Source organism: Budorcas taxicolor, chromosome 5, assembly GCF_023091745.1.
Source record: "Budorcas taxicolor isolate Tak-1 chromosome 5, Takin1.1, whole genome shotgun sequence".
NCBI lineage: Eukaryota > Metazoa > Chordata > Mammalia > Artiodactyla > Bovidae > Budorcas > Budorcas taxicolor.
In genome coordinates, this window is record NC_068914.1 from 76,368,218 (window position 1) to 76,392,623 (window position 24,406).

At 40.4% G+C, this 24,406-nt stretch overlaps 1 protein-coding gene across 1 annotated transcript; it reads right to left on the minus strand.

The window, feature by feature from the left end:
* Nucleotides 1-309: 309 nt before the first annotated feature.
* C5H12orf54 (chromosome 5 C12orf54 homolog) lies at nucleotides 310-22,491 on the minus strand. The gene is made up of 7 exons (XM_052641518.1): nucleotides 22,427-22,491; nucleotides 17,448-17,478; nucleotides 16,699-16,737; nucleotides 8,450-8,482; nucleotides 4,004-4,028; nucleotides 1,788-1,830; nucleotides 310-448 (listed from the first exon to the last, which is right to left on the minus strand). Exons 1-7 carry the CDS (start codon nucleotides 22,489-22,491, stop codon nucleotides 310-312), a joined length of 375 nt encoding a protein of 124 aa, XP_052497478.1.
* Between the last annotated feature and the right edge of the window lie 1,915 nt (nucleotides 22,492-24,406).

The window sequence follows — 24,406 nt, forward strand, 5'->3', positions numbered from 1 at the left end:
TCTATCCCATAATTGTCTCTCTCGATTTCTGAACACTCCTCCCTATACAGATCTGTACCTGACTCACTCTGTCTGGCTCTTCCTCAATCAAGAAACTGAAAGATTCCAACTTGGCCCTGCCCTCAGGCTTCTACCTTCTCAACTGATTGTTCCTCAGGTAACCCCAGCTTTGGAGAGGGGATGGAGTTTGCTACTCTGCCATATTGGAGTGAGGACTTGATGAGGCCTGGGTTCCTGAGGATATGAAGGGTGGAGTTCAGGGGAAAGATCTGAAATACCTGAAGGTGGTCTTCTTCATTGATTGTTGGATTAGGGTCTAGGGTCGCAAGCTGACTGATCAGAGGACTGTCCTTTCAGGTTTGGGGCCTGGATCCCTGATGGCTGCTCTCCAGTGCCTGGCAGCAGTCTTCGCAACTTTGGGGTCGTTGCAGCATCTGAAGTCTTGGTGCTTCTGTACCAAATAAGAGGAGGCTGTGACTGTATGAGGGAGAGAGGTCCCATCCCGGGGACCCCTCCTTAAGGATTTATTTTGTCGTCAGACTTCACCAGGAATGGGCATCACCAGCTCTGGGAATTGCAATTCCCTGCTGATCTTATGTCCTATAAGAGAGTACCCTTAATGGGATTAGGAGATCTGTCTTATCAGAGACTATGTTTTCATCAGGAAATTCAGGTAAATTCCTCATGGTTGCCTCAGAGAGGAATACTGAAATAAAGTAAAATCATTGATCCAATATGGTTTTGACCAATCAAAAGTGCTCCTCATATGTAAAGGTTTATAATAATTACATTTAATATTTATGTAAATATGAGATCTCCAGTCCATTAGTCCTTTCATGGTTTCAGCAATGATCAGTTTACACTATAGTGATATATATTTTCAAGAGGAATGCTTTTTTACTTCACTAGGGTCAGCTCTCTAGAATAGGATCAAATTGGGTTGAAACAGGGATCTAGGAAATTCACCTTATCCATTTCCTGGTTCAGGTGGAACCGTATCTGAAACAGGTCAAAGTGATTTTTAAAAGTATTTCTGAAGTCCTCTGCAGAATATGCTGCTGCTCTCTCACCACCCAGTACTATTTTTCAGTTTTCGCTCTCATAAAGTGTTTCCTAGTGTCTAAATTCATTGGAGAAGGAAATGGCAACCCAATCCAGTGTTCTTGCCTGGAGAATCCCAGGGACGGGGGAGCCTGGTGGGCTGCCGTCTCGGGTTGCACAGAGTCGGATACGACTGAAGCTACTTAGCAGCAGTGTCTAAATTAAATCTCTGGTGGTATAGCCTGATCTTTTTTCTCCTAGTCTTTTTTTTTTTTGGATGGAAAATAAATGGACATCTCCCAATGTTGAGGCATTGGACTTTCAAGTTTTTAAAACTTTCTTTTTCTAAGTGCTTCTCTTTCTAAGTTCCTCATTTTACTCTTTGTGAGTGTGTGTGTGTGTGTGTGTGTGTGTATGTGTGGCTTTTCTTTCTTATCAGTCATTCTTTCTGCGTCTCCTTTTTTCCCTTAAATTGAGTGAATAGAATCTCCCAAAATCTGTATGGTGAGGTGCAGACTGATCCTGAAATTCCAGAGATTTCTGGTGGGGCTGAGGATAAAGGAGGAAGCCCTGGCTCTGTAGTTCACCATTAATTGAGAGTGGTAGGGGACCATCTCCTGAGAGATATGTTGGAAGTACAGTGTTCTGAAGACGCAAGGCTCAGAGATGGCAGTATTCCTAGTCACTACCCCCATATCCAGGTGGATTCTATCTCCCTTAGGGACTCTCAAAAGACGGTCACTTACCCAGTCTTGGATGCAGATGATGTGGGTGTCACGGAGCTCATCCCTGAGTGGGACACAGGAAGGAGTCATTCCATTGCAGGGGTCTGAAAGTATCTCCTTAGGAGCCTTGAGCCCTGCTCACATCCTTAGTTTGGAGTATGGCCAGTCAAAGTGGGAGATCCCAGAACTTGTGGAGAAGCTAAAGAACTATAGGCCTGTCAGAGGTAGTTGCAGAATGTGATACTGGACATCTGGTCACTTACAAAGTATATATCGAATTGTGGCCACCAGATCCCTGCTTAACCAGCTCTGGGCATTTGGAGTTAGTCAGATTCCTCAGTCCCAGGGCACTGACACTAGATTAGGTCCTTGTCTCCTTTTCTAGTATGGAAAATACAATGAGATGAGTTCTTCTCGTCTTATTCTGAATTCGCCCACCCACCCACCTTTTAGGAAGCAGAAAACAGCAACAACAACGATCAAGATCCTAAATCCATGTTTTTTACATTGGGTCATCAAGCAGGTATTCCAGGGCCTGTAGTGACCTATTTGGAAAAAAGCCTGCCTTGAGTAAAGAACATCTTTCAGGCACAGATAAACTTAACCCTTTTGACCTGTTGACCCTTACGGCTCGGCAGCCAAGAAGTTTTCCCTGTACCTCAAGATGGATTCTGGTTGGCCATATTTCCATATTTTTGGTCCTGTCTGCTGCCCTGCATGGGCCCGAGGAATGGAAACTGATATTCAGAATTCAGCAGAGATTCCTGAGTGGTAACTTATGGATACTTCCAGTACACCACTCACTGAAAGCTATTAATCTTATGTGAACCTCCAAAGATAAGATCACCTCCAAACCATACAGAGACAGCATATGCTACAGAATGATAACAAAATAGCTTACATCACTGAGCAAGTCCTGTTTGGAGAACACTTCAAAAGACAAAACTGAGTAGTGATACTTTTGGGCTTCCCAGGTATCACTAGTGGTAAAGAATCCACCAGCCAGTGCAGGAGACATAAGAGACATGGGTTTGATCTCTGGACCAGGAAGATCTCTTGGAGTAGGCAATGGCACCCCACTCAAGTATTCTTGCCTGGAGAATGCCATGAGCAGAGGAGCCTGGTGGGCTATAGTCCATGGGATCACAGAGTCAGACACGACTAAGGAACTAAGCACAGCGATACATTTAACCCAAATTAGATGATCAGTTATAAGTGTTCTTACGGACAAATAATAAAATATACATTGAATTAAAAATGAAAAAAGTAGCTGATTTCCAATGTTGTGTCAGTTTCAGGTGTACAGCAAAGCGATTCAGTTATACGTATACATATATTCATTCTTTTTCAGATTCTTTCCTCATATGGGTTATTACAGAATGTTGAGTGGAGTTCCCTGTGCTATACAGTAAGTTCTTGTTGGTTATCTGTTTTATATATAGTAGTGTGTGTTTGTGACATTAGAGGATATTTCAGTGAACTCATTTATATCCTTGGTATTCAAAATCTGATCCATGAACCACAGGTCCCAGCATCACATGACAGCTTCTTAGAAACAAAGAAACTGAGTCTCAGGCCTACTGAATTAAGTACCAAGGTAATTTGTATACATTCAAATGTTTGAAAAGCCCTGATTTATAAGTTCCTTTTTGGAAAGGAAGGAACTCCAACTATGCCTAAATTTATGCTATAATTCTAGGCCCCTGGAGGAGGGCATGGCAACCCCCTCCAGTATTCTTGCCTGGAAAATCCCCATGGATAGAGGAGCCTGGTGCGCTGCAGCCATGGGGTTGCAAAGTGTTGGACATGACTGAGCAACTAAGCACAGCTACTGCATGTTTTAATTTGAAACTTAAAATCTGCATATGATCATTTGAGTACTATAACTTGATCCCTCTAAATAATCATTCCATTTTGGCTTCCCTGCTCTTCAGTGCCTCCTAAACCCTAAACACAGAGCTGGGAAGCTTCCCTCCGATTGTTGTCTCTCCTCTCCTGACAAGTGCCATGTCTGACAGGGCTGAGAGTGTCCTCTGGCTCTCAAAAGCCATTCCAAGGGAGAAAGGGATCCTGCTGTCCCTGTCCAGATAACTGAACCAGAAAGAGGAGAGACTAGCGGGGCCCAGTCTCCAGCTTTCAGCCAAATAGAAGCTCCCACATTGAGACTTTGATATGAACTTGTTCTTATTCCCTCCCCTCACCCTTGGTTTACCCAAACCTTGAAATATTGCTTTTACCTCGAGTCCGAGCATCTTCTTGCAGCTGAAAAAAATGAGAGAAATTCAGAGTGAGGGGCCACTGTTCTCTTCAGTGTACCAGCTAGACTTGGTAAGATTATAGGGATGTCTGTGTGAGACATGTGGGCTTCTTGGGAATGTAATGAAATTCCAAGTTTCCTGAAAGAAAGTTACCTCACATCAAACACAATGCACTGCATATAGTATATTCAATAAATGTTTGCTGAATAATGAATAGGACAAACTCTGGCCTTATTAGGGGTGGGAGATACACAGTTCATTACCTACAGTCATAATGATTCATGCAATGACCTCTCCTCTTTTATTCTTTCTGGCTTTTCTGTGCTGTTTTCTGGCCTCTTTCATTCTCTTCAGGCTTCCGTAGTGGCTCAGATGGTAAAGAACGCACCTGCAATGCAGGAGACCTAGGTTTGATCCCTGGGTTGGGATGATGCCCTGGGGAATAGAATGGCAACCCACTTCAGTATTCTTGCCTGGAGAATCCCATGGACAGAGGAGCCTAGCAGGCTATACAGTCCATGGGATCACAAAGAGTAGGGTATGACTGAGTGACATTCACTTTTCTTTTCACTTTCACTCTCCTCATTCAAGAAAAGACTCTACACCTCGACATCACCAGATGGTCAATAATGAAATCAGATTGATTACATTATTTGCAGCTGAAGATGGAAAAGCTCTATACAGTCAGCAAACACAAGAACAGGAGCTGACTGTGGCTCAGTTCATGAACTCCTTATTGCTAAATTCAGGCTTAAATTGAAGAAAGTAGGGAAAACCACTAGATCATTCAGGTGTGACCTGAATCAAATCCCTGATGATTATACAGTGGAAGTGACAGATAGATTCAAGGGATTAGATCTGATAGAGTCCCTGAAGAACTATGGATGGAGGTTCATGACATTGTACAGGAGGCAATGATCAAGACCACCCCCCAAAAAAAGAAATACAAAAAGGCAAAATGGTTGTCTGAGGAGGCCTTACAAATAGCTGAGAAAAGAAAAGAAGAGAAGCTAAAGGCAAAGAAGAAAAGGAAAGATATAACCATTTGATTGAAGAGTTCCAAAGCATAGCAAGGAGAGAGAGAGAAGAAAGGCTTCCTTAGTGATCAATGCAAAGAAATAGAGGAAAACAATAGAACGAGAAAGACTATAGATCTCTTCAAGAAAATTAGAGATACCAAAGGAATATTTCATGCAAAGATGGGCTCAATAAAGGACAGAAATGGTATAGACCTAACAGAAGCAGAAGATATTAAGAAGAGGTGGCAAGAATACACAGAAGAACTATACAAAAAAGATCTTCATAACCCAGATAACCACAATGGTGTGATCACTCACCTAGAGCCAGACATCCTGGAATGTGAAGTCAAGTGGGCCTTAGGAGGCATCACTATGAACAAAGGTAGTGGAGGTGATGGAATTCCAGTTGAGCTATTTCAAATCCTAAAAGATGATGCTGTGAAAGTTCTGCACTCAATGTACCAGCAAATTTGGAAAACTCAACAGTGGCCACAGGACTGGAAAAGGTCAGTTTTCATTCCAGTCCCAAAGAAAGGCAATGCTAAAGAATGTTCAAACTACCGCACAATTGCACTCATCTCACACGCTAGCAAAGTAATGCTCAAAATTCTCTGAGCCAGGCTTCAACAGTACGTGAACCATGAACTTCCAGATGTTCAAGTTGGATTTAGAAAAGGCAGAGGAACCAGAGATCAAATTGGCAACATCCGTTGGATCATTGAACAACCAAGATAGTTCCAGAAAAACATCCATTTCTGCTTTATTGACTACACCAAAGCCTTTGACTGTGTGGATAACAACAAACTGTGGAAATTCTTTTTTTTATTTTAATTTTAATTAATTAATTAATTAATTATTTTTAAAAATTTTTATTTTTACTTTATTTGACTTTACAATACTGTATTGGTTTTGTCATATATTGACATGAATCCACCACGGGTGTACATGCGTTCCCAAACATGAACCCCCCTTCCACCTCCCTCCCCATAACATCTCTCTGGGTCATCCCCGTGCACCAGCCCCAAGCATGCTGTATCATGCATCGGACATAGACTGGCGATTATTCTTTAAGAGATGGGAAAACCAGACCACCTGACCTGACTCCCGAGATATCTGTATGCAGGTCAGGAAGCAACAGTTAGAACTGGACATGGAACAACAGACGTTCCAAATCGGTAAAGGATTATGTCAAGGCTGTGTATTGTCACTCTGCTTATTTAACTTATATGCAGAGTATATCATGAGAAATGATGGGCTTGATGAAGCACAAGCTGGAATCAAGAGTACCAGGAAAAATACCAATAACCTCAGATACGCAGATGGCACCACCCTTATGGCAGAAAGTGAAGAGGAACTAAAGCCTCTTGATGAAAGTGACAGAGGAGAGTGAAAAAGTTGGCTTAAAACTCAACATTCAGAAAATGAAGATCATGGCATTCAGTCTCATCACTTCAAGCAAATAGATGGGGAAACAATGGAAATAGTGAAAAACTTTATTTTGGCGGGCTCCAAATCACTGCAGATGGTGACTGCAGCCATGAAATTAAGAGACCCTTGCTCCTTGGAAGAAAAGCTATGATCAACCTAGACAGCATATTAAAAAGCAGAGACATTACTTTGCCAACAAAGGTCCATCTAGTCAAAGCTATGGTTTTTCTAGTAGTCATGTATGGATGTGAGAGTTGACTATGAAGAAAGCCGAGCATCAAAGAATTGATGCTTTTGTACTGTGGTTTGGATAAGACTCTTGCAAGTCCCTTGGACAGCAAGAAGATCCTACCAGTCCATCCTAAAGGAAGTCAGTCCTGAATATTCATTGGAAAGACCGATGCTAAAGCTGAAACTCTAATACTTTGGCCACCTGATGTGAAGAACTGACTCATTTGAAAAGACCCTGATGCTGGGAAAGATTGAAGGTGGGAGGAGAAGCGGACAACAGAGGATGAGATGGTTGGATGCCATCATCAACTCAATGGACATGAGTTTGAGCAAGCTCAGGGAGATGGTGATGGACAGGGAAGGCTGTCATGCTAAAGTCTATGGGGTTGCAAAGAGTCGGACATGACTGAACCACTGAACTGAACTGACTCCTCACTGTGTACGCATTGGTTCTCTGAGATGAACCTTTAAGTATCTGTTTTTTTAAAGAATTCCATCTTACTCACCCCAGAGTAAATAGCTGCTGATGCTATGTACTTTGGGGCCCCTGAGCTCCTAGGAGCTGGCTAGATGGTGTTTCTACATAACAGTGCCCTGGGGCAAGGAAGTGCTCTCTAGTTCTGTCTCTCCCAGATATATTTTGCTTGACTTTGTTCTCTCAGTGTGCCTATATGTTTGAAAGTGTTTGTCAGATTGACATAACAGTCTGCACCAGCCCAGGTGTTCCATCAGACTGTGTCTGATGAACCCCATGAAGAACCACTAGACCTAGAATAGAGCTTCAGCACAGATGTCAGGTGGGACATTTAACTTTGCTTATGGGCCTTGTGAGGATGAAATCAACACGTGTGAGTCCCACTTATGGACAAACCTCCTCCTCTCACTAACTCAAGTCCTGCTTGGAGGACACTTAGGAAGGACTCAGGGGACTAAAATTCTGGGTAACGTGGAGGTGCCCTGAGGCCAAGGAATGCTTTGTGAAAATACCAAGCTTTTGATCTCTTCTCCCTTTTACCTCCAGCCAGATGGAGGCAGAGGCTTCTGTAGTTTTTTCCTAGAGCAAGTTCCAGACACAGCAGCAGGATACAATGGCATGGCTTCTTGGACTGTAGAAAAAGGCTTAGTTCAAAGGCTAAGAGTGATCCAGTTAGTGAAGTAGAGGAAGTTTCTTTCAGGTCCTTTTGATCCAACCTTGGCAGGACTGAGACATATCAACACCTTGAGCAAACAAATGTAGTAACTGATTGTCTGGGGTAGGCCAATAATATACTCCATTTTTGGACTATAGTTTTAGATATTTAATTAGTGTTTGTATAGAAAAAATACTAGGACCTGCATGAAAGAGCAGAAGAGGAGGATTGTTGCAGAGCCAGGTTTAGCTCTGACTCTAATTTGAACTACCCTGTAATTAATAAACATACGATCCTAATAATTTACCATGTCATTTGGATCCTCCCAACTCAGTCACCTGTTCCACATAACTGCATAGTATTCTTGCTGAGAGTAGTTCTGATAGATAGGATTTTCTCTCTGTATTATCATATTTTCATAAGGGAATTGTTAGGCATCTTCTGGTCTTACTTACTAGACTGACAAATGAGTGCTAGTCTTTTAAGGGAGAAATCCCTAGATAAAGAAATGAAATTAAAAGCTTGATCAAAGTTAACAGCACAGAAGAGTATAGGAAAATCAGAAGCAAGAGAAGTGATATGGTCAGGGAATTTAGAGAATAGACATTTAATCTCACCTCCTTTTGTATATCCTTAAAGGCCATTAGCACCTGACAGAAGACAAAAAATTATGGAAAATTAATGTTACAGACTTTATTACAAAGGGATTTTATATATAGAATCTCTCAGTCATTATTAGGCTATAGAGTATGAATGCCAACAGACTATGGCTTCCTAGCTCAAAGAAATAAATCCCATTGAATTCCACTCTCATTCATATTTCTGGGCCACCATTTCTTCATATGGTAGGTGGGTAAAATACAGGAAGTTATTGAAAGAAGGACGAATTGTGAAAGGAATGTCAACGAAAGCCACTATTGTACTTCATTTCATTGGTGTTTGTTCTGAAGCTAAACATAGCTGTGGAAATCAACACATTTGCATTTAGGTTATAACACACCAGTAGACCAAGACCATGTGTTGGTGAGAACATAGAGAAGCTCAAACTCTCATATATTGTTGGAAGACGTACAGAAGTGTACAATTACTATGGGAAAAGCTCTGGCAGATTCTAAAACTAAACATGTACCTATATTCTTCATCCAGACATAGACGGATACAGTGACTATTGGTAGTCTGAGTTCTCATTGTGGGGAAAGGATGAGGACTTTAAGACAGATAGGTATATCTTATTCAGTTAAAATATAGAATTGTTTTTGTTGATATTCAGGAATTTTAACATGCTTTGTTGTTCATTCACTAAGTTATGTCCGACTCTTTGCAATTTCTTGGACTGCAGCACCCCAGGCTCCTCTGTCCTCTGGAGTTTCCTCGGATTCATGTGCTTTAATTCAGTGATGCTATCTAACCATCTCATCCTCTACCATCCCCATATCCTTTTGTTGTCAATCTTTCCCAGCATCACAGGCTTTCAGGTGAGTCAGCTCTTCATATCAGATTGCCAAAGTATTAAAGATTCAGCGTCAGTCCTTCCAGTGAATATTCAGGGTTGATTTCCTTTAGGACTGACTAGTTTGATCTTGCAATCCAGAGGACTCTCAGGAGTCTTCTCCAGCACCGCAATTTGAAAGCATCAATTCTTTGGCACTCAAGTTTTCTTTATGGTCCAACTCTCACATCTGTATATGACTACTGAAAAAAACCACAGTTTTGACTATATGGACTTTTGTTGGCAAAGTGATGTCTTTGGTTTTTAATATGCTGTTTAGGTTTGTCATAGTTTTCCTTCCAAAGAGCAAGTGTCTTTTAGTTTCATGGCTTCAGTCACTGTCCACAGTGATTTTGGAGCCCAGGAAAATAAAATCTGTCACTGTTTCCACTTTTTCATCATCTATTTGCCATGAAGTGATGGGACCGGGTGCCATGATCTTACTAGTTTTTTGAATGTTGAGTTTTGAGTCAGCTTTTTCACTCTCTTTTTTTACCCTCTCATAAAGAGGCTCTTCACTTTCTGCTGTTAAAGTGATATCATCTGCATATCTCAGGTTATTGATATTTCTCCTGGCAATCTTGATTCCAAGTTGTGATTCACCCAGCCTGACATTTTGCATGATACACTCTGCATAGAAAATTAAATAAGCAGAGTGACAATATAGAGCCTTTCCCAGTTTTGAACCAGTCTGTTGTTCCATGTCTGGTTCTAACTATTGCTTCTTGACTGGCATACAGGTTTTTTAGGAGACAGGTGAGGTGGTTTGGTACTCCCGTTTCTTTATCTGCATAGTTTGTTGCGATCCACACAGTCAAAGGCTTTAACATAGTCAATGAAGCAAATGTAGATGTTTTTCTGTAACTTGCTTGCTTTCTCTATGATCCAGCGAATGTTGGCAATTTGACCTCTGGTTCCTCTGCCTCTTTGAAATTCAGCTTGTACGTCTGGAAGTTCTCAGTTCATGTACTGCTAAACCTAACTTGAAGGCTGTTGAGCATTACTTTGCTAACTTGTGAAATGAGCGCAATTGTATGGTAGCTTGAACATTCTTTGGCATTGCCCTTCTTTGGGATTGGAATAAAAACTGATCTTTTCCAGTCTTGTGGCCACTGCTGAGTTTTCCAAATTTGCTGACATTTTGAGTGCAGCACTTTAAGAGCATCATCTTTTAGTATTTTAAATAGCTCAGCTGGTATTCAATCACCTCCACTAGCCTTGTTGGTAGTAATGCTTCCTAAGGCCCACTTGACTTCACATGCCAGGATGTCTGGCTCTAGGTGAGTGACCACACCATTATGGTTATCTGGGTCATTAAGACCTTTTTTGTGCAATTCTTCTGTGTATTCTTGCTACCTCTTCTAATCTCTACCTCTGTTAGGTCCTTTATCATGCCATCCTTGCTTGAAGTGTTCCCTTGATATCTTTCTTCAAGAGACCTCTAGTCATTTCCATTCTATTGTTTTCCTCTATTTCTTTGCATTGTTAGTTTAAGAAGGCTTTCTTATCTCTCCTTGCTTTTTTCTGGAACTCTGCATTCAGTTGGGTATATCTTTCCCTTTCTCCCCTGCTTTTTGCTCTTCTTTCCTCAGATATTAGTAAAGCCTCCTTAAACAACCACTTTGGTAAAAAGGTGAAATTCATTGTTTTGGGGTGAAATGTCCTATAGATATCAATTAGGTCTAACTGGTCTATTGTATCATTTAAAGTTTGTGTTTCTTTGTTAATTTTCTGTTTAGTCGATCTATCCATAGGTGTGAGTAGGGTATTAAAGTCTCCCACTATTATTGTGTTATTGTTAATTTCCCCTTTCATACTTGTTAGCATTTGTCATATATATGGAATTTAGAAAGATGGTAACGATAACCCTGTATGTGAGACAGCAAAAGAGACACGGATGTATAGAACAGTCTTTTGGACTCTGTGGGAGAGGGAGAGGGTGGGATGATTTGGGAGAATGGCATTGAAACATGTATAATATCACATAAGAAATGAATTGCCAGTCTAGGTACGATGCAGGATACAGGATGCTTGGGGCTGGTGCACTGGGATGACCCAGAGGGATGGTTACAGGGAGGGAGGTGGGAGGGAGGTTCAGGATGGGGAACACGTGTACACCCGTGGTAGATTCATGTTGATGTACAGCAAAATTAATACAATATTGTAAAGTAATTAGCCTCCAATTAAAATAAATAAATTTAAATTTAAAAAAACAACAACCACTTTGCTTTCTTGCATTTCTTTTTCTTTGAAATGGTTTTGGTCACTGTGTCCTGTACAATGTTACAAACCTCTGTCCATAGTTCTTCTGGCACTCCGTCTACCAGATCTAATCCCTTGAATCTATTTGTAATCTCCACTGTATAATCATAAGGGATTTGATATAGGTCATACCTGAATGGTCTAGTGGTCTTTCCTACTTTCACATGCTTATAAGGGAGCATATAGCATCTGAATAGTCAGTGGGATGGGCTGTGCCAATTATCAGCTTATTGCTTCTCATCAACCCTATGTTCATTCTTTATCAGTTCAGTCACTCAGTTGTCTCTGATTCTTTGCAACCCCATGGACTGCAGCATGCTAGGCTTCCCCGTCCATCACCAACTCCCAGAGTTTACTCAAACTCATGTTCATTGAGTTGGTGATGCCATCCAACCATATCATCTTCTGTCATCCCCTTTTCCTTCTGCCTTCAGTCTTTCCCAGCATCAGGGTCTTTTCAAAAGAGTCAGTTCTTCACATCAGGTGGCCAAGATATTGGAGTTTCAGCTTTAGCATCAGTCCTTCCAGTGAATATTCAGGACTGATTTCTTTTAGGATGGACTGGTTGGATCTTGTTGCAGTCCAAGGGACTCTCAAGAGTCTTCTCCAACACCACAGTTCAAAAGCATCAATTCTTTGGCACTCAGCTTTCTTTATAGTCCAACTCTCACATCCATACATGACTACTGGAAAAACCATATCTTTGACTAGATGGACTTTTGTTGGCAAAATAATGTCTCTGTTTTTTAATATGCTGTCTAGTTTGGTCATAACTTTTCTTCCAAGGAGTAAGCATCTTTTAATTTCATGTCTGCAGTCACCACCTGCAGTTTTATATTCATCTCATATATTTATATAAATCTGTTATATATTTATATATGTTTTATATTCTTTTATTATGTTGTAAGTATCCAGTTATGTACTAGTTCCCCATAGGATGGTTTTCTGACCATTATATAATCAACTCTTTAGTAATACAATAATTATAAGAACACTAGTTATTCTTGTACAACATTTTAATTGTTTTTTTTCTTTCTGTAAAACTTATCAGAAAAGTCATTGAAAGACAGAGAATAAAAAAGTTGATTATGTTACATAGTGTTGTTCTGTGGGGCCTTGCAGGAGAGAGGCTGTGGAGACTTTCACTTACTTTTTTTTTAATTTAAAGAATTCATAGTCTTTGATTTAAAGTCTTTTTCTGCTTAGCTTCTTATGAATGATTGCTATTATAGGTTCAGAAGTGATCACTTTTCCTCTAATTGTCATCTCTATATCACAGTTTAAATGTGTATGCAACTAGAATGTCAAAATTGGGAAGCTGAAATAGCTGATAATTTTGGAAAGGTCTCAGAAACTCCAAGTGAATATCTGTGTTCTGTGAAAGTTTATAGCAGTTTGCTTTGGCTATTAATGAGCATAGTTAGCTTCTGCACTAATAGACCATTTAAATAAAAAGTGAAATCTTGTGTTTTTATATTTGAGAATTGTCACCTTGGTTGTCATTTTCCTATTTCTGGGAAAGCAAGGAAATTTCATCAAAGTGAAAAAGATATCCCTTTTTATAGAATTAAAATAATTTTCTCTCACATTCTCTAAATACAAGTCTATTTTAAAGCAATTTCAAAATGCAGGGCTTAATCCTATAAATTCTGAGAGTAACTGCTCATGGCATTGCCTCAGTTAGAAGACTGAAGGCAACAAAATCCCATTGGTGACTTAATGAACATGTATTTCTTTTTCAACTCAAGAAGTTTTCAGAACCCAAAACACTCTCTTGATAGATTCAACAGTTTCATACATTACCAAACATATGATTAATCTGTCTTCTATAAAAGAAGATTTTTTTTCAACTTGTTCTCTTTAAAACAGTTCTAATGATTTGATCTAATTTCCTTGAAATGATGTTAAAACACTATGTTTTTCATAACCACAGAAAGGGCAGTTCTTCACATCGAAGTACAAACTCATATTCTTTTCTTTTCTTTTCAACATCTCAGACCTCTCCAATAATGGGTCTGAATCTCTCAAATATATGAAGTTAAAGGACAGGAAAGCTCCATGAATATGTTTCTGCTGCTGGCCATTATTCTGATTTAAATTATTGTCAATAAATTTGGTGGTCTGTAGAACATTTTGAAGCATTTAAAAAATCATGTTGGTAATCTCTGATGCCACAGAGTGAATCTGGCATTTATTCTTCTTCAGAATCTTTATTAAAATACTGTAAAGAAGACAAAGATGTGTAGAAGAGACTTGGACCCTGTGGGAGAGGGAGAGGGTGGGATGATTTGGGAGAATGGCACTGAAACATGTATACTATCATGTAAGAAATGAATCGCCAGTCTAGGTTCAATACAGGATACAGGATGCTTGGGGCTGGTGCACTTGGATGACCCAGAGAGATGATATAGGGAGGGTGGTGGGAGGGGGTTTCAGGATTGGGAACTCATGTACACCCGTGGCAGATTCATGTCAATGTATGGCAAAACCAATACAGTATTGTAAAGTAAAAAAAATAAAAAATAAAATAAAATAAATAATAAAAAATAATAAAAATAAATAAATAAAATCAACCACATGTTACCTTAAAATAAATAAAAATCAGGCAGTAAAAAAAAAATTCTCTAAAGAAAATCAGTAACAAAGCAGTTTCAGTTCAGTCACTCAGTCGTGTCCGACTCTTTGCACCTCCATGAATCGCAGCACGCCAGGCCTCCCTGTCCATCACCAACTCCCGGAGTTCACTCAGACTCACGTCCATCGAGTCCGTGATGCCATCCAGCCATCTCATCCTCGGTCGTCCCCTTCTACTCCTGCCCCCAATCCCTCCCAGCATCAGAGTCTTTTCCAATGAGTCAACTCTTCGCATGAGGTGGCCAAAGCACTGGAGTTTCAGCTTTAGCATCATTCCTTCCAAAGAGATCCCAGGGCTGATATCCGTCAGAATGGACTGGTTGGATCTCCTTGCAGTCCAAGGGACTCTCAAGAGTCTTCTCCAGCACCACAGTTCAAAAGCATCAATTCTTCGGCGCTCAGCTTTCTTCACAGTCCAACTCTCACATCCACACATGACCACAGGAGAAACCATAGCCTTGACCAGACGGACCTCAGTTGGGGAAGTAATGTCTCTGCTTTTGAACGTACTATTTAGATTGGTCATAACTTTTCTTCCAAGGAGTAAGCGTCCTTTAATTTCATGGCTGCAGTCACCATCTGCAGTGATTTTGGAGCCCAAAAAAATAAAGTCTGACACTGTTTCCACTGTTTCCCCATCTACTTCCCATGAAGTGATGGGACCGGATGCCATGATCTTCGTTTTCTGAATGTTGAGCTTTAAGCCAACTTTGTCACTCTGCTCTTTTACTTTCATCAAGAGGCTTTTTTGTTCCTCTTCACTTTCTGCCATAGGGTGGTGTCATTTGCATATCTGAGGTTATTGATATAAATAATCAAAACAGAATGATGTCCCACCTATTGAAATTATGTTTAAATTATATATGAATGACTTAAGCAAATTCTATGTCTTTTAATGTCTTTATATAGACCTTTTTGCCATAATCGATGGAAGGAAAGAATCCTCTTCTGTGCTAATGACACCATCATAATCATGTTACAAACAGGAACTCCAGAAACAATTGGCATGTTTCCCTCAGAAACAACAGCTCACTAGTAATTATGCAGAAATTGGTCATTTTATGGAGTTAACTTTTCATTCAAATGAATGAAATTAAACGTGTCTACTCAGATATGCAGATGACACCACCCTTATGGCAGAAAGTGAAGAGGAGCTAAAAAGCCTCTTGATGAAAGTGAAAGAGGAGAGTGACAAAGTTGGCTTAAAGCTCAACATTCAGAAAACGAAGATCATGACATCCGGTCCCATCACTTCATGGGAAGTAGATGGGGAAACAGTGGAAACAGTGTCAGACTTTATTTTTTTGGGCTCCAAAATCACTGCAGATGGTGACTGCAGCCATGAAATTAAAGGACGCTTACTCCTTGGAAGAAAAGTTATGACCAATCTAAATAGTACGTTCAAAAGCAGAGACATTACTTCCCCAACTGAGGTCCGTCTGGTCAAGGCTATGGTTTCTCCTGTGGTCATGTGTGGATGTGAGAGTTGGACTGTGAAGAAAGCTGAGCGCCGAAGAATTGATGCTTTTGAACTGTGGTGCTGGAGAAGACTCTTGAGAGTCCCTTGGACTGCAAGGAGATCCAACCAGTCCATTCTGAAGGAGATCAGCCCTGGGATTTCTTTGGAAGGAATGATGCTAAAGCTGAAACTCCAGTACTTTGGCCACCTCATGCAAAGAGTTGACTCATTGGAAAAGACTCTGATGCTGGGAGGGATTGGGGGCAGGAGTAGAAGGGGACGACCGAGGATGAGATGGCTGGATGCCATTACGGACTCGATGGGCGTGAGTCTGAGTGAACTCCGGAGATGGTGATGGACAGGGAGGCCTGGCGTGCTGCGATTCATGGGGTCACAAAGAGTCGGACATGACTGAGCGACTGATCTGAACTGAACTGAACTGAACTCTAGGTTGACGTATTTATTTTTGAGAGGTTAATTTTGAAGGTACCTCATTCTGGAACGGCCAAATCTTTAGTTTTTATGCCATAGGAATCTAGGGCTATTGGTAGACAATTTGTCATATCATCTGAGTGGCTCTGGAGGTAAAATATTTCTTTCTAATAAGAAATGGAGTTAGGATCTTTAATTTTCATATCAAAATGGTTAATTGTCTTCCTCTCATCTGAGAGTTAAAATATATGGGTTTTTCAGTACTTGCCCTAAGGTACTTGCTAGTGGATGAGATTTAAATTATTAATTGTACAGTGCTTATACAATGCTGGTAGAGAAAACATAATTGAAAGGGCTTGTCCAATGGAGAAGTGGATGTTGAGAATGGGCACTGAGATACACAGACGCAAGGAGTGTTCGAGGATTTGGGACTAGATGAATAGTAGAACAAGATGGGAGTGCGATAGGAATTCCTTATCATCAATCAGCAAATTACGCATGTAGAAAGAAGGAAATGTGCTCCTTTCTTAAGCTTCCCTCCCTTCTCTCATCTCTCACTATGCTGTCAAAGAGGACCCCTCTGTACTCACCTGATCCCACAGGGTTTCAGTGATCGTTAATTCTACCGCCTGTTGAAATAAGATACACATATTGGGAACATTACCTTAACTCTGCCAGAATCTGAACTGACACATCATGAAACAATATGAGGCATTTTTGGAGTTGAGATGGACACTCGAAGGCATGCCATTTGTCAGGCAGCCCTAAGTCTCCTTCGGCCCCACTGAGTCATTTTTCAGCCCATATCCCTTGTCATCTCTTAATCTAGCCAGTTGGGTAACAGATATAAGCAGACTCCTATGCTAACTTACCTTATTAACACCCTCATATATAGCCTGCCTGCTTTTGAAGTCATCTAGTGTAGCTGTGGCATTGAAGATGTTACTTAGTCTTGGTGCACAATGACTCACCACTTGGTCAAGAGAATTCTGAGCTACAGCACCCAAGTCTTCCAAGATATGGTTCTTGTTAGACAGTTTTCCCACCCCCTGGCCACATCCTTTTCACCTCTGCTTTCCCTAGGAACCTTGATTCCCAACCAGTGAAGCTGCTTAGTCATATCAGACTCTTTGCGATCCCATGGACTGTAGCCTACCAGGCTCCTCCATCCATGGAATTTTCCAGGCAAGAGTACTGGAGTGGGTTGCCATTTCCTTCTCCTGGGGATCTTCTCAACCCGGGGATAGAACCCAGGTCTCCCTCACTGCAGGCAGACGCTTTACCATCTGAGCTACCAGGCAAGCCCAAAGGAACCAGTATATTTGGAAGTCTCACCCACCTTTGGTCTCATTGTGTCTTCAAAGGATTTTCTGGAAAGAAAGGGTGATAAAAATCTGATGAGTCACTAGATAGGTGACATAAACAAAGTGTCAGAATAGGAGGTTACAGCCCTCATATCTACAGCATAAACGTCAATTTTGACAACCATCCATGGATGGAAATACCTTTTGGGAAATCAGGAGTCCAGGGGGGAGCTTCCAAAACCTCTTTCAAGAAAAAGAAGTCCATGAATAGATGCATTGCAGAAGGTAAGAAAGACAGTTTCACTCCCCCCTCCCCCACCAACCAAGACACTCCTCCCCAAAGGCAGCATAGCTTAGTACCAGTAGGGACCCTCTCAACCTGTGATTTCTCCTATGAGGGAAGTGAAAGTGGAATTAGCTCTCTGATTTCCCAGGCTTATAAGACATTGACTAGGAGGCCCACTTCTGTCTCATCCTACCCAGATGGCTAAGGTGATTGGCACAGCTGAATAGTATTGGGGGAGTTGGGAACAGAAGAAAGGGGTGGGCACTTATGGCATTCACTGCATGGATCTCCAGAACCAGCTGCAGCTCACCTATTAGAGCTAGGTGAACTCCACAAAGAGTGTTATCCAGAACACTATGGGACTTCTCACCTGTCGGCGACTTCCCTCAACTGACTGACAAATGCTCCTAGTATTTCACATAACCTTGAGATGGTAACATGTTAGCCTCTGCAGATAGCAAGTGAAAGCCTCTTCAGACAGTATGTAGATATCAGCAGCTGGCACAACTATGTGAGAATGAGAGAAGGAACATTTGAAAGAATCTTGAATACTCTGGGGAAAGTAAACAGGAGGCTCTCAGTACCCAGACTGACTTTTTGGGATTAAGAGAAAGCCTCTCCTCAAGAGGTAACGAGAAAACAGAGGTGAGTGCACCCATAGGAAAGACCTGAAAGACTCAAAATCTTTAGCTGGGCTGACTGGTGAAGGTGTTTCACTTTTGAAGCCAGTCAGTAAAGACTGGAAGAGGACTGCTTCTTCAAATAAAGAGACAGCACTGCAAGAATTCAAGGAACATGAAGAATAAAGGAAACATAACACCACCAAAAGAACAAAAAGATCCAGTGATGGATCTCAAAGGAATGGAGATCAGTTGCAATTCTAAACAGTTATATTAAAGAATCTTTAAGCCACAAGAGAAGATGACCAATGAATGGAAATCAAGAAAACAGCAAAATGAGAAGTTCAACAAAGAAATGAAAACTATAAAAAAAGAACAAGGCAGAAACTCTTGGGACTGAAGAATACAATGGCTGTGATGAAAAATTCAATAGAGGGCTTCAACAGCAGACTTGATCAAGAAGAAAAGAGAATGATTGAATTTGAAGACAAATAATTTGAAATTCAGAAAAATGAAAAGAACTGAGAAGAGTAAAGAATGCCTATATGACTATGGGACACCATCAAATGACATAATATGGGCATTTTGAAAGCCACAGAAGGAACAGGGAAAGTGAAAATGGTAGAAAGCTTATTTAATGAAATAATGACAGAAAAATTCCCAAATCTGGTAGGGAAGTTAACATCTAGATCCATGATGCTCAAAAATTCCAAGGAGGCTGAACATCAAGAAATCTTCATTGAGACATTATAATCAAATTGTCTAAGGTCAAAGACAAATAGAGTTTGGAAAGCAGCAAGGAAAAGTGAATTACCACATACAAGGGAAGTCCCAAAAAAGTACTTCTCCGCAGACACCTTGTATACCAGGAGGGAGTAAGATGATACAAGCTAAGTATCAAAAACAAACAAACTTGCTAACCAAGAATATTTTACCTGGCAAAGCTACTCTTCAGAAATGAAGTGGAGATAAAGACTTTCCCAGACAAACAAAAGCTTGGTCATGACTAGACTTGGCATACAACAAACCCTAAAGGAAGTTCTTCAAGTTGAAAGGATATTAAACAGCAGGAGGAAAACATAAGTATAAATCTCATTGGAAGTGGAATATATATAGTCAAATTTGAAGACTTAAATACTGTAAGGATGGTGCTTAAATCATTTGTAATGCTAGTGTGAAAGTTATAAGTATTAAAAGTAGCTATAGCTATCAATACAATAATTTTTTAATGGATACTTATTATAAAGAGGTCTAAATAGTGATATCAATAACATAAAATGTGAAGGGAAATGAAAAAATGTAGAGTTTTTGTACGCAGTTGCTGTTACCAGCTTAAAAAGACATACTGTAGGATATGTCTCATGGTAATGTAAACCTCTAGAAGATAAACAAAAGATGGGGAACACATGTACACCTGTGGTGGATTCATGTTGGTGTATGGCAAAACCAATACAATATTGTAAAGTAATTAGCCTCCAATTAAAATAAATAAATGTATATTTTTAAAAAAAGGAATCAGAGCAAACTGTTGCAGAATTTCAATAAATCACAAAACAAGATAGCAAGAAGGGAAGGAAGAAACAAAGGAACTACAGAATAGAATACAACAACATGGTAATAATGGTAATTACTGATAGTTACATATTAATAATTATTTAAACATAAATGGATTAAATTCTCCAGTCAAACAGATGAGTTAAATGGATTAAAACAATCCAGCTATATGCTATCACACGCACATAGGCTGAAAGTAAAGGGATGAGAAAAGATATTTCAGGCAAATGGTACACAAACGACAGCAGGACTAGCTATATTTATATCAGACAAAACAGATTTTTAGTCGAAAACTGTACGCTTTGTCATATGAGACAAAGGTCATTATATAATAGTTCATCAAGATGATATTACAGTTGTAAATATATATACATCCAATTTTGAAGCACCTAAATATATATATAGCAAGTATAAGCAGAACCGAAGGGAAAAACTGACAAAAATAATAAGAGCAGACCTCAATACCCCATTTTCAATAATGAATAGATCATACAGGCAGAGTTATGAAGGAAATAACAAACATGGCATTATAGACAAAATGGATCTATACGAAACACTGCATCCAATAATGACAAAATACACATTCTTCTCAAGCACACACAGAACATTCTCCAGGCAAGGTCATATGCTGGGCCACAAATCAAGCTTAACAAACTTAATATTGATAACATATCATGTATTTTTTCCTACCACAATGATATTAAATTGGAAATCAAGAGGAAAGTCTCTCTCTCTCTCTCTTTTTTTTAGGTTACTTCTATATCCTGGCCATTGTAAATATTGCTGCGTATGATCCAGCAATCTCACTCTTGAGGAAATTCTTAAAATTCAACAACATGTGGAAATTAAACAGCACTCAAACAACAAATATGTCGAATAAAAAGAAAGACTTAAATAAAAATATAAAAAGATATCACAGCTAATACCAAAGAGACTACTATGAAAAACTATACACCAAAAAATTAGATATCTTAGAAGGAATGGATAAATTCCTAGAAATATACAACCTACTCGGGCTTCTCTGGTGGCTCAGCAGTAAAGAATCTGTCTGCAGTGCAGAAGCTACAGTCCATGACATTTTCCAGACCAGAATACTGGAGTGGGTAGCCAATCCCTTCTCCAGGGGATCTCCCCAACCCAGGGATCTAACCCAGGTCTCCCACTTTGCAGGCAGATTCTTTACCAGCTGAGCCACCAGGGAAGCCCAAAATCAACAGCATGAAGGATAAAAATCATATAATGTTATAAATAGATGCAGAAAAATAATTTGATAAAATTCAATATCCGTTCAAGGTAAAACTCTCAACGATTAGTTATAGAAGAAATTCACCTTGCTATAATAAAGGCTGTATATGACAAACCTATAACCAACATCATACTTAATGGCAAAAAGCTAAAAGCTTTTCCTACAAGGTTAGGGAAAGACAGGGAATCTCACTCTCACCCTCCTATTCAACAGGATATTGGGAATCCTAACCAGAGCAATTAGGCAACAAAAAGGATTAAAAGGCATCCATGAGTTTGAGGAAACTCAGGGAGATAGTCACGGACAGAGAAGCCTGGCGTGCTGCAGTTCGTGGGGTGGCAAAGAGTGGGATGTGACTTAGCAACTGAACAGGAACAACAACAATGCGCTTTCCCAAATAGAACTCTCAGTGACTCCATATCTACTGACTATTTTCTCCTCATAGTTCTGTAGTGGAACTACATAACTATTCCTCATATTCTTAGAACCTGTTTCTATCTTCCTCCAAGTGTCAGGCTTTGCAGTTCCTCAGTGGCTCTCAGACTTGAGGCTCTGTTAATTGTTATGAGCACCTTAATAAGATATGCCACCTAGAAATCTTAGAAGATACTTTTAACTTTTTCTTCCTGAATTCCTTTAAACTCATTTCTTTTTCTTTTTTTGGTCTTTAATGTCTTTACTACACAGAATCCTGTGATTTTTTGATTCCTGCATTCTTAGTTTTGATGATGAGAAACATCTCAATACATTTGGAAATAGTGGTACTATGCATTTCATTACTCCCAGACCTTGGTGACTAAGCACTGATCTATTTCTTCTCAGTGTAGTTGTACCATTTTCAGAATGTCCTATAAATATAATCAAACATTAGGTAGATTTTTTAAAAATTGGAGTATAACTTCTTTACAATATTGTGTCAGTTTTTGCTTGCAGATTCTGGCCCTTCTCTGTACCCTAGGACAAGGAAAGCAAAGTTTTGGACATCTGGCCTTGATTTACATTGTAGAGGAAATAAGAACGTCTTAGAGAAAGTTGGTCTTGGGATAAATAAATGCCCCTTGGTGGTATATACAACTAACTCCTCCTACAGGAATTTCAGACTGATGCCCACCTTCTAATTAGAATGAGAATGACTTGCTTTGTTCCTTCCATTAAGGAGAGGAGAAAGGACACGTGAAAGTCCCAACTTTCCCCAACCAGGAAATAGGTGCAGCCATGGCAGGGATGGGAGACAGAGGACCTCGATTCTTCTCCCATAGAGAATATCCAATCTAAGGACCTTTGAAGGTCATCATTAGCCCCATTTACCTTTTCTGCTGCCTGGAGTTCCTTCCTCCCTCTTGTTCTTGATCTTGGAAGGCATGCTGTGCCATTAGTCCGAAGGGAAACCAAATGCTCTGGAGCTGAAGATGGAGAGAGCTCCACGTCCTGAAGAAGGGTAAATGAATAGGGGAAGGGGGCAGGTGAATGACGAGAGGAGACTTCCCTGTTGGAGAACTACCAGGACAGATGTCTCAGTAGTTCAGGAAGCACCTGTATTTTGAATGGGTCAGTGTGTTTGTGTGAATGTGTGTGTATGTGTATGTACACATATGTGTAAAGATAAGGGTGTGAGGGAAGAAGTGTTTGCCCCAGGTAAAGAAATTCCAGTTAGAAGGTGGGTAGAGAAAAGAGAAACTCAGTGAAAAAATAATAGCTGGCTGGGATTGGGGTAGGGAGTGGGCCAGTGGCTGCTTGAGGTAACAGTGGCTCTAAGACAAGATTAGGAAGTAGTAATATAATAAATTCAAGAATGGACAATTTCCCAGCCCATCCTCCATCCTAGTCAGACAGCTAAGAGTAGCACCACAGGCTGGAGGTCTGTGAGCTCCAGACTTCAAGCGTTTTGTAGGCAAGAGGGAAACCCCACAGCTGATACTGTCAAAAACACTTGGGGCTGAGAGATCAAATCAGTGACTCAGACTTAAATCCTTCTTTGAGAAGTTGCTTCCCAGAACCCCTCCTCCCATCCTTCCTATCTCCAAATCTGAGTCAGGAACTAATAAGAAAATTATGTCCAGAAACTTACCCAACTGGGCACCCCAAATAGCTCTTCTCCCCACCCCTAACCTCCTAGAATTTCTCCTCCTTGAGCCGCATCTCACAACAGCTTCCTATCATCTCACCTATCAACCTAGCCTTTTTCAACTCTTCTGTGACTTCAGCTGTGACCTCATAGATCTGAGACAACTGAGTCTCTCCTCCCACCCTCAACCCAGGCTTCATTTCATACAAATGATACAATAGTGAGATAATACTGAGAAATTTTAATTTCTGGGAATTTTTGTTACATCATTGACCTCCACCCATTGCCTTAGACATTCTGTATTCCTGAGAGATGGTAGGAATGAGCCCAGAAGAATCCATGTTTTATTTTGAATTTCAAAATACGGTCTAAAGAGTTAGGTCTTTTGATTTTGGAAGTAGGTCCTGGTAACTCATATGTAAAGAAATAGCCTGCAATGCAGGGAGACCTGGCTTTGATCCCTGGGTCAAAGAGATCCTGTGAAGTAGGACAAGGCAACCTATTCCAGTATTCTTCCCTGGAGAATCCCATGGACAGAGGAACCTGGTGGGCTTCAGTCCATAGGGTCGCAAAGAGTTGGACACAACTGAGCACAGCACCTTGAGAGAAATGGTTTTGTTTTGAATTCCAAAAGTCTTTGACTTGAAAGAGCAGCAAAGATTGGTGAATTGTTGTGGCTGTAAAGTTTTAGAAGGGATGAAAACAATTCTCTGCAGAAAAAGGTTTTAATCTATAGATATTAAAAATAGGTGTAATAGTGCTAAAAAGAAGGCAGGAAATGAGTATTAGAGAAAAGTTAGATGTAGACATGCAGCTCTGAGAGGAACCTGTTACTATTTGGTGATTGTATATGTAAATTGGGGCTTCCCAGGTGGCACAGTGGTAGAGAATCCGCCTGGCAGTGCAGGAGATGCAAGAGACATGGGTTCGATCTGTGGGTTGGGAAGATCCCCTGTAGGAAATGGCAATCCGCTCTAGTATTTTTGCCTGGAAAATTCCATGGACAGAGGAACCTGGTGGGTTACAGTCCATGGGGTCGCAAAGAGGCAGATACAACTGAACATGCATACACACACATGTGAAATCTCCCAATATGTATAGAAATCTGAGAACAGAAGGGGCCAAGGACGTACTTATTCCCTGCAACTGGAACCCTAGGAAGAACAGACTCAGAGAGGGTGCTGCGCCAACAGGAGGAGATTGTGATAAAATGGGACTTGTGG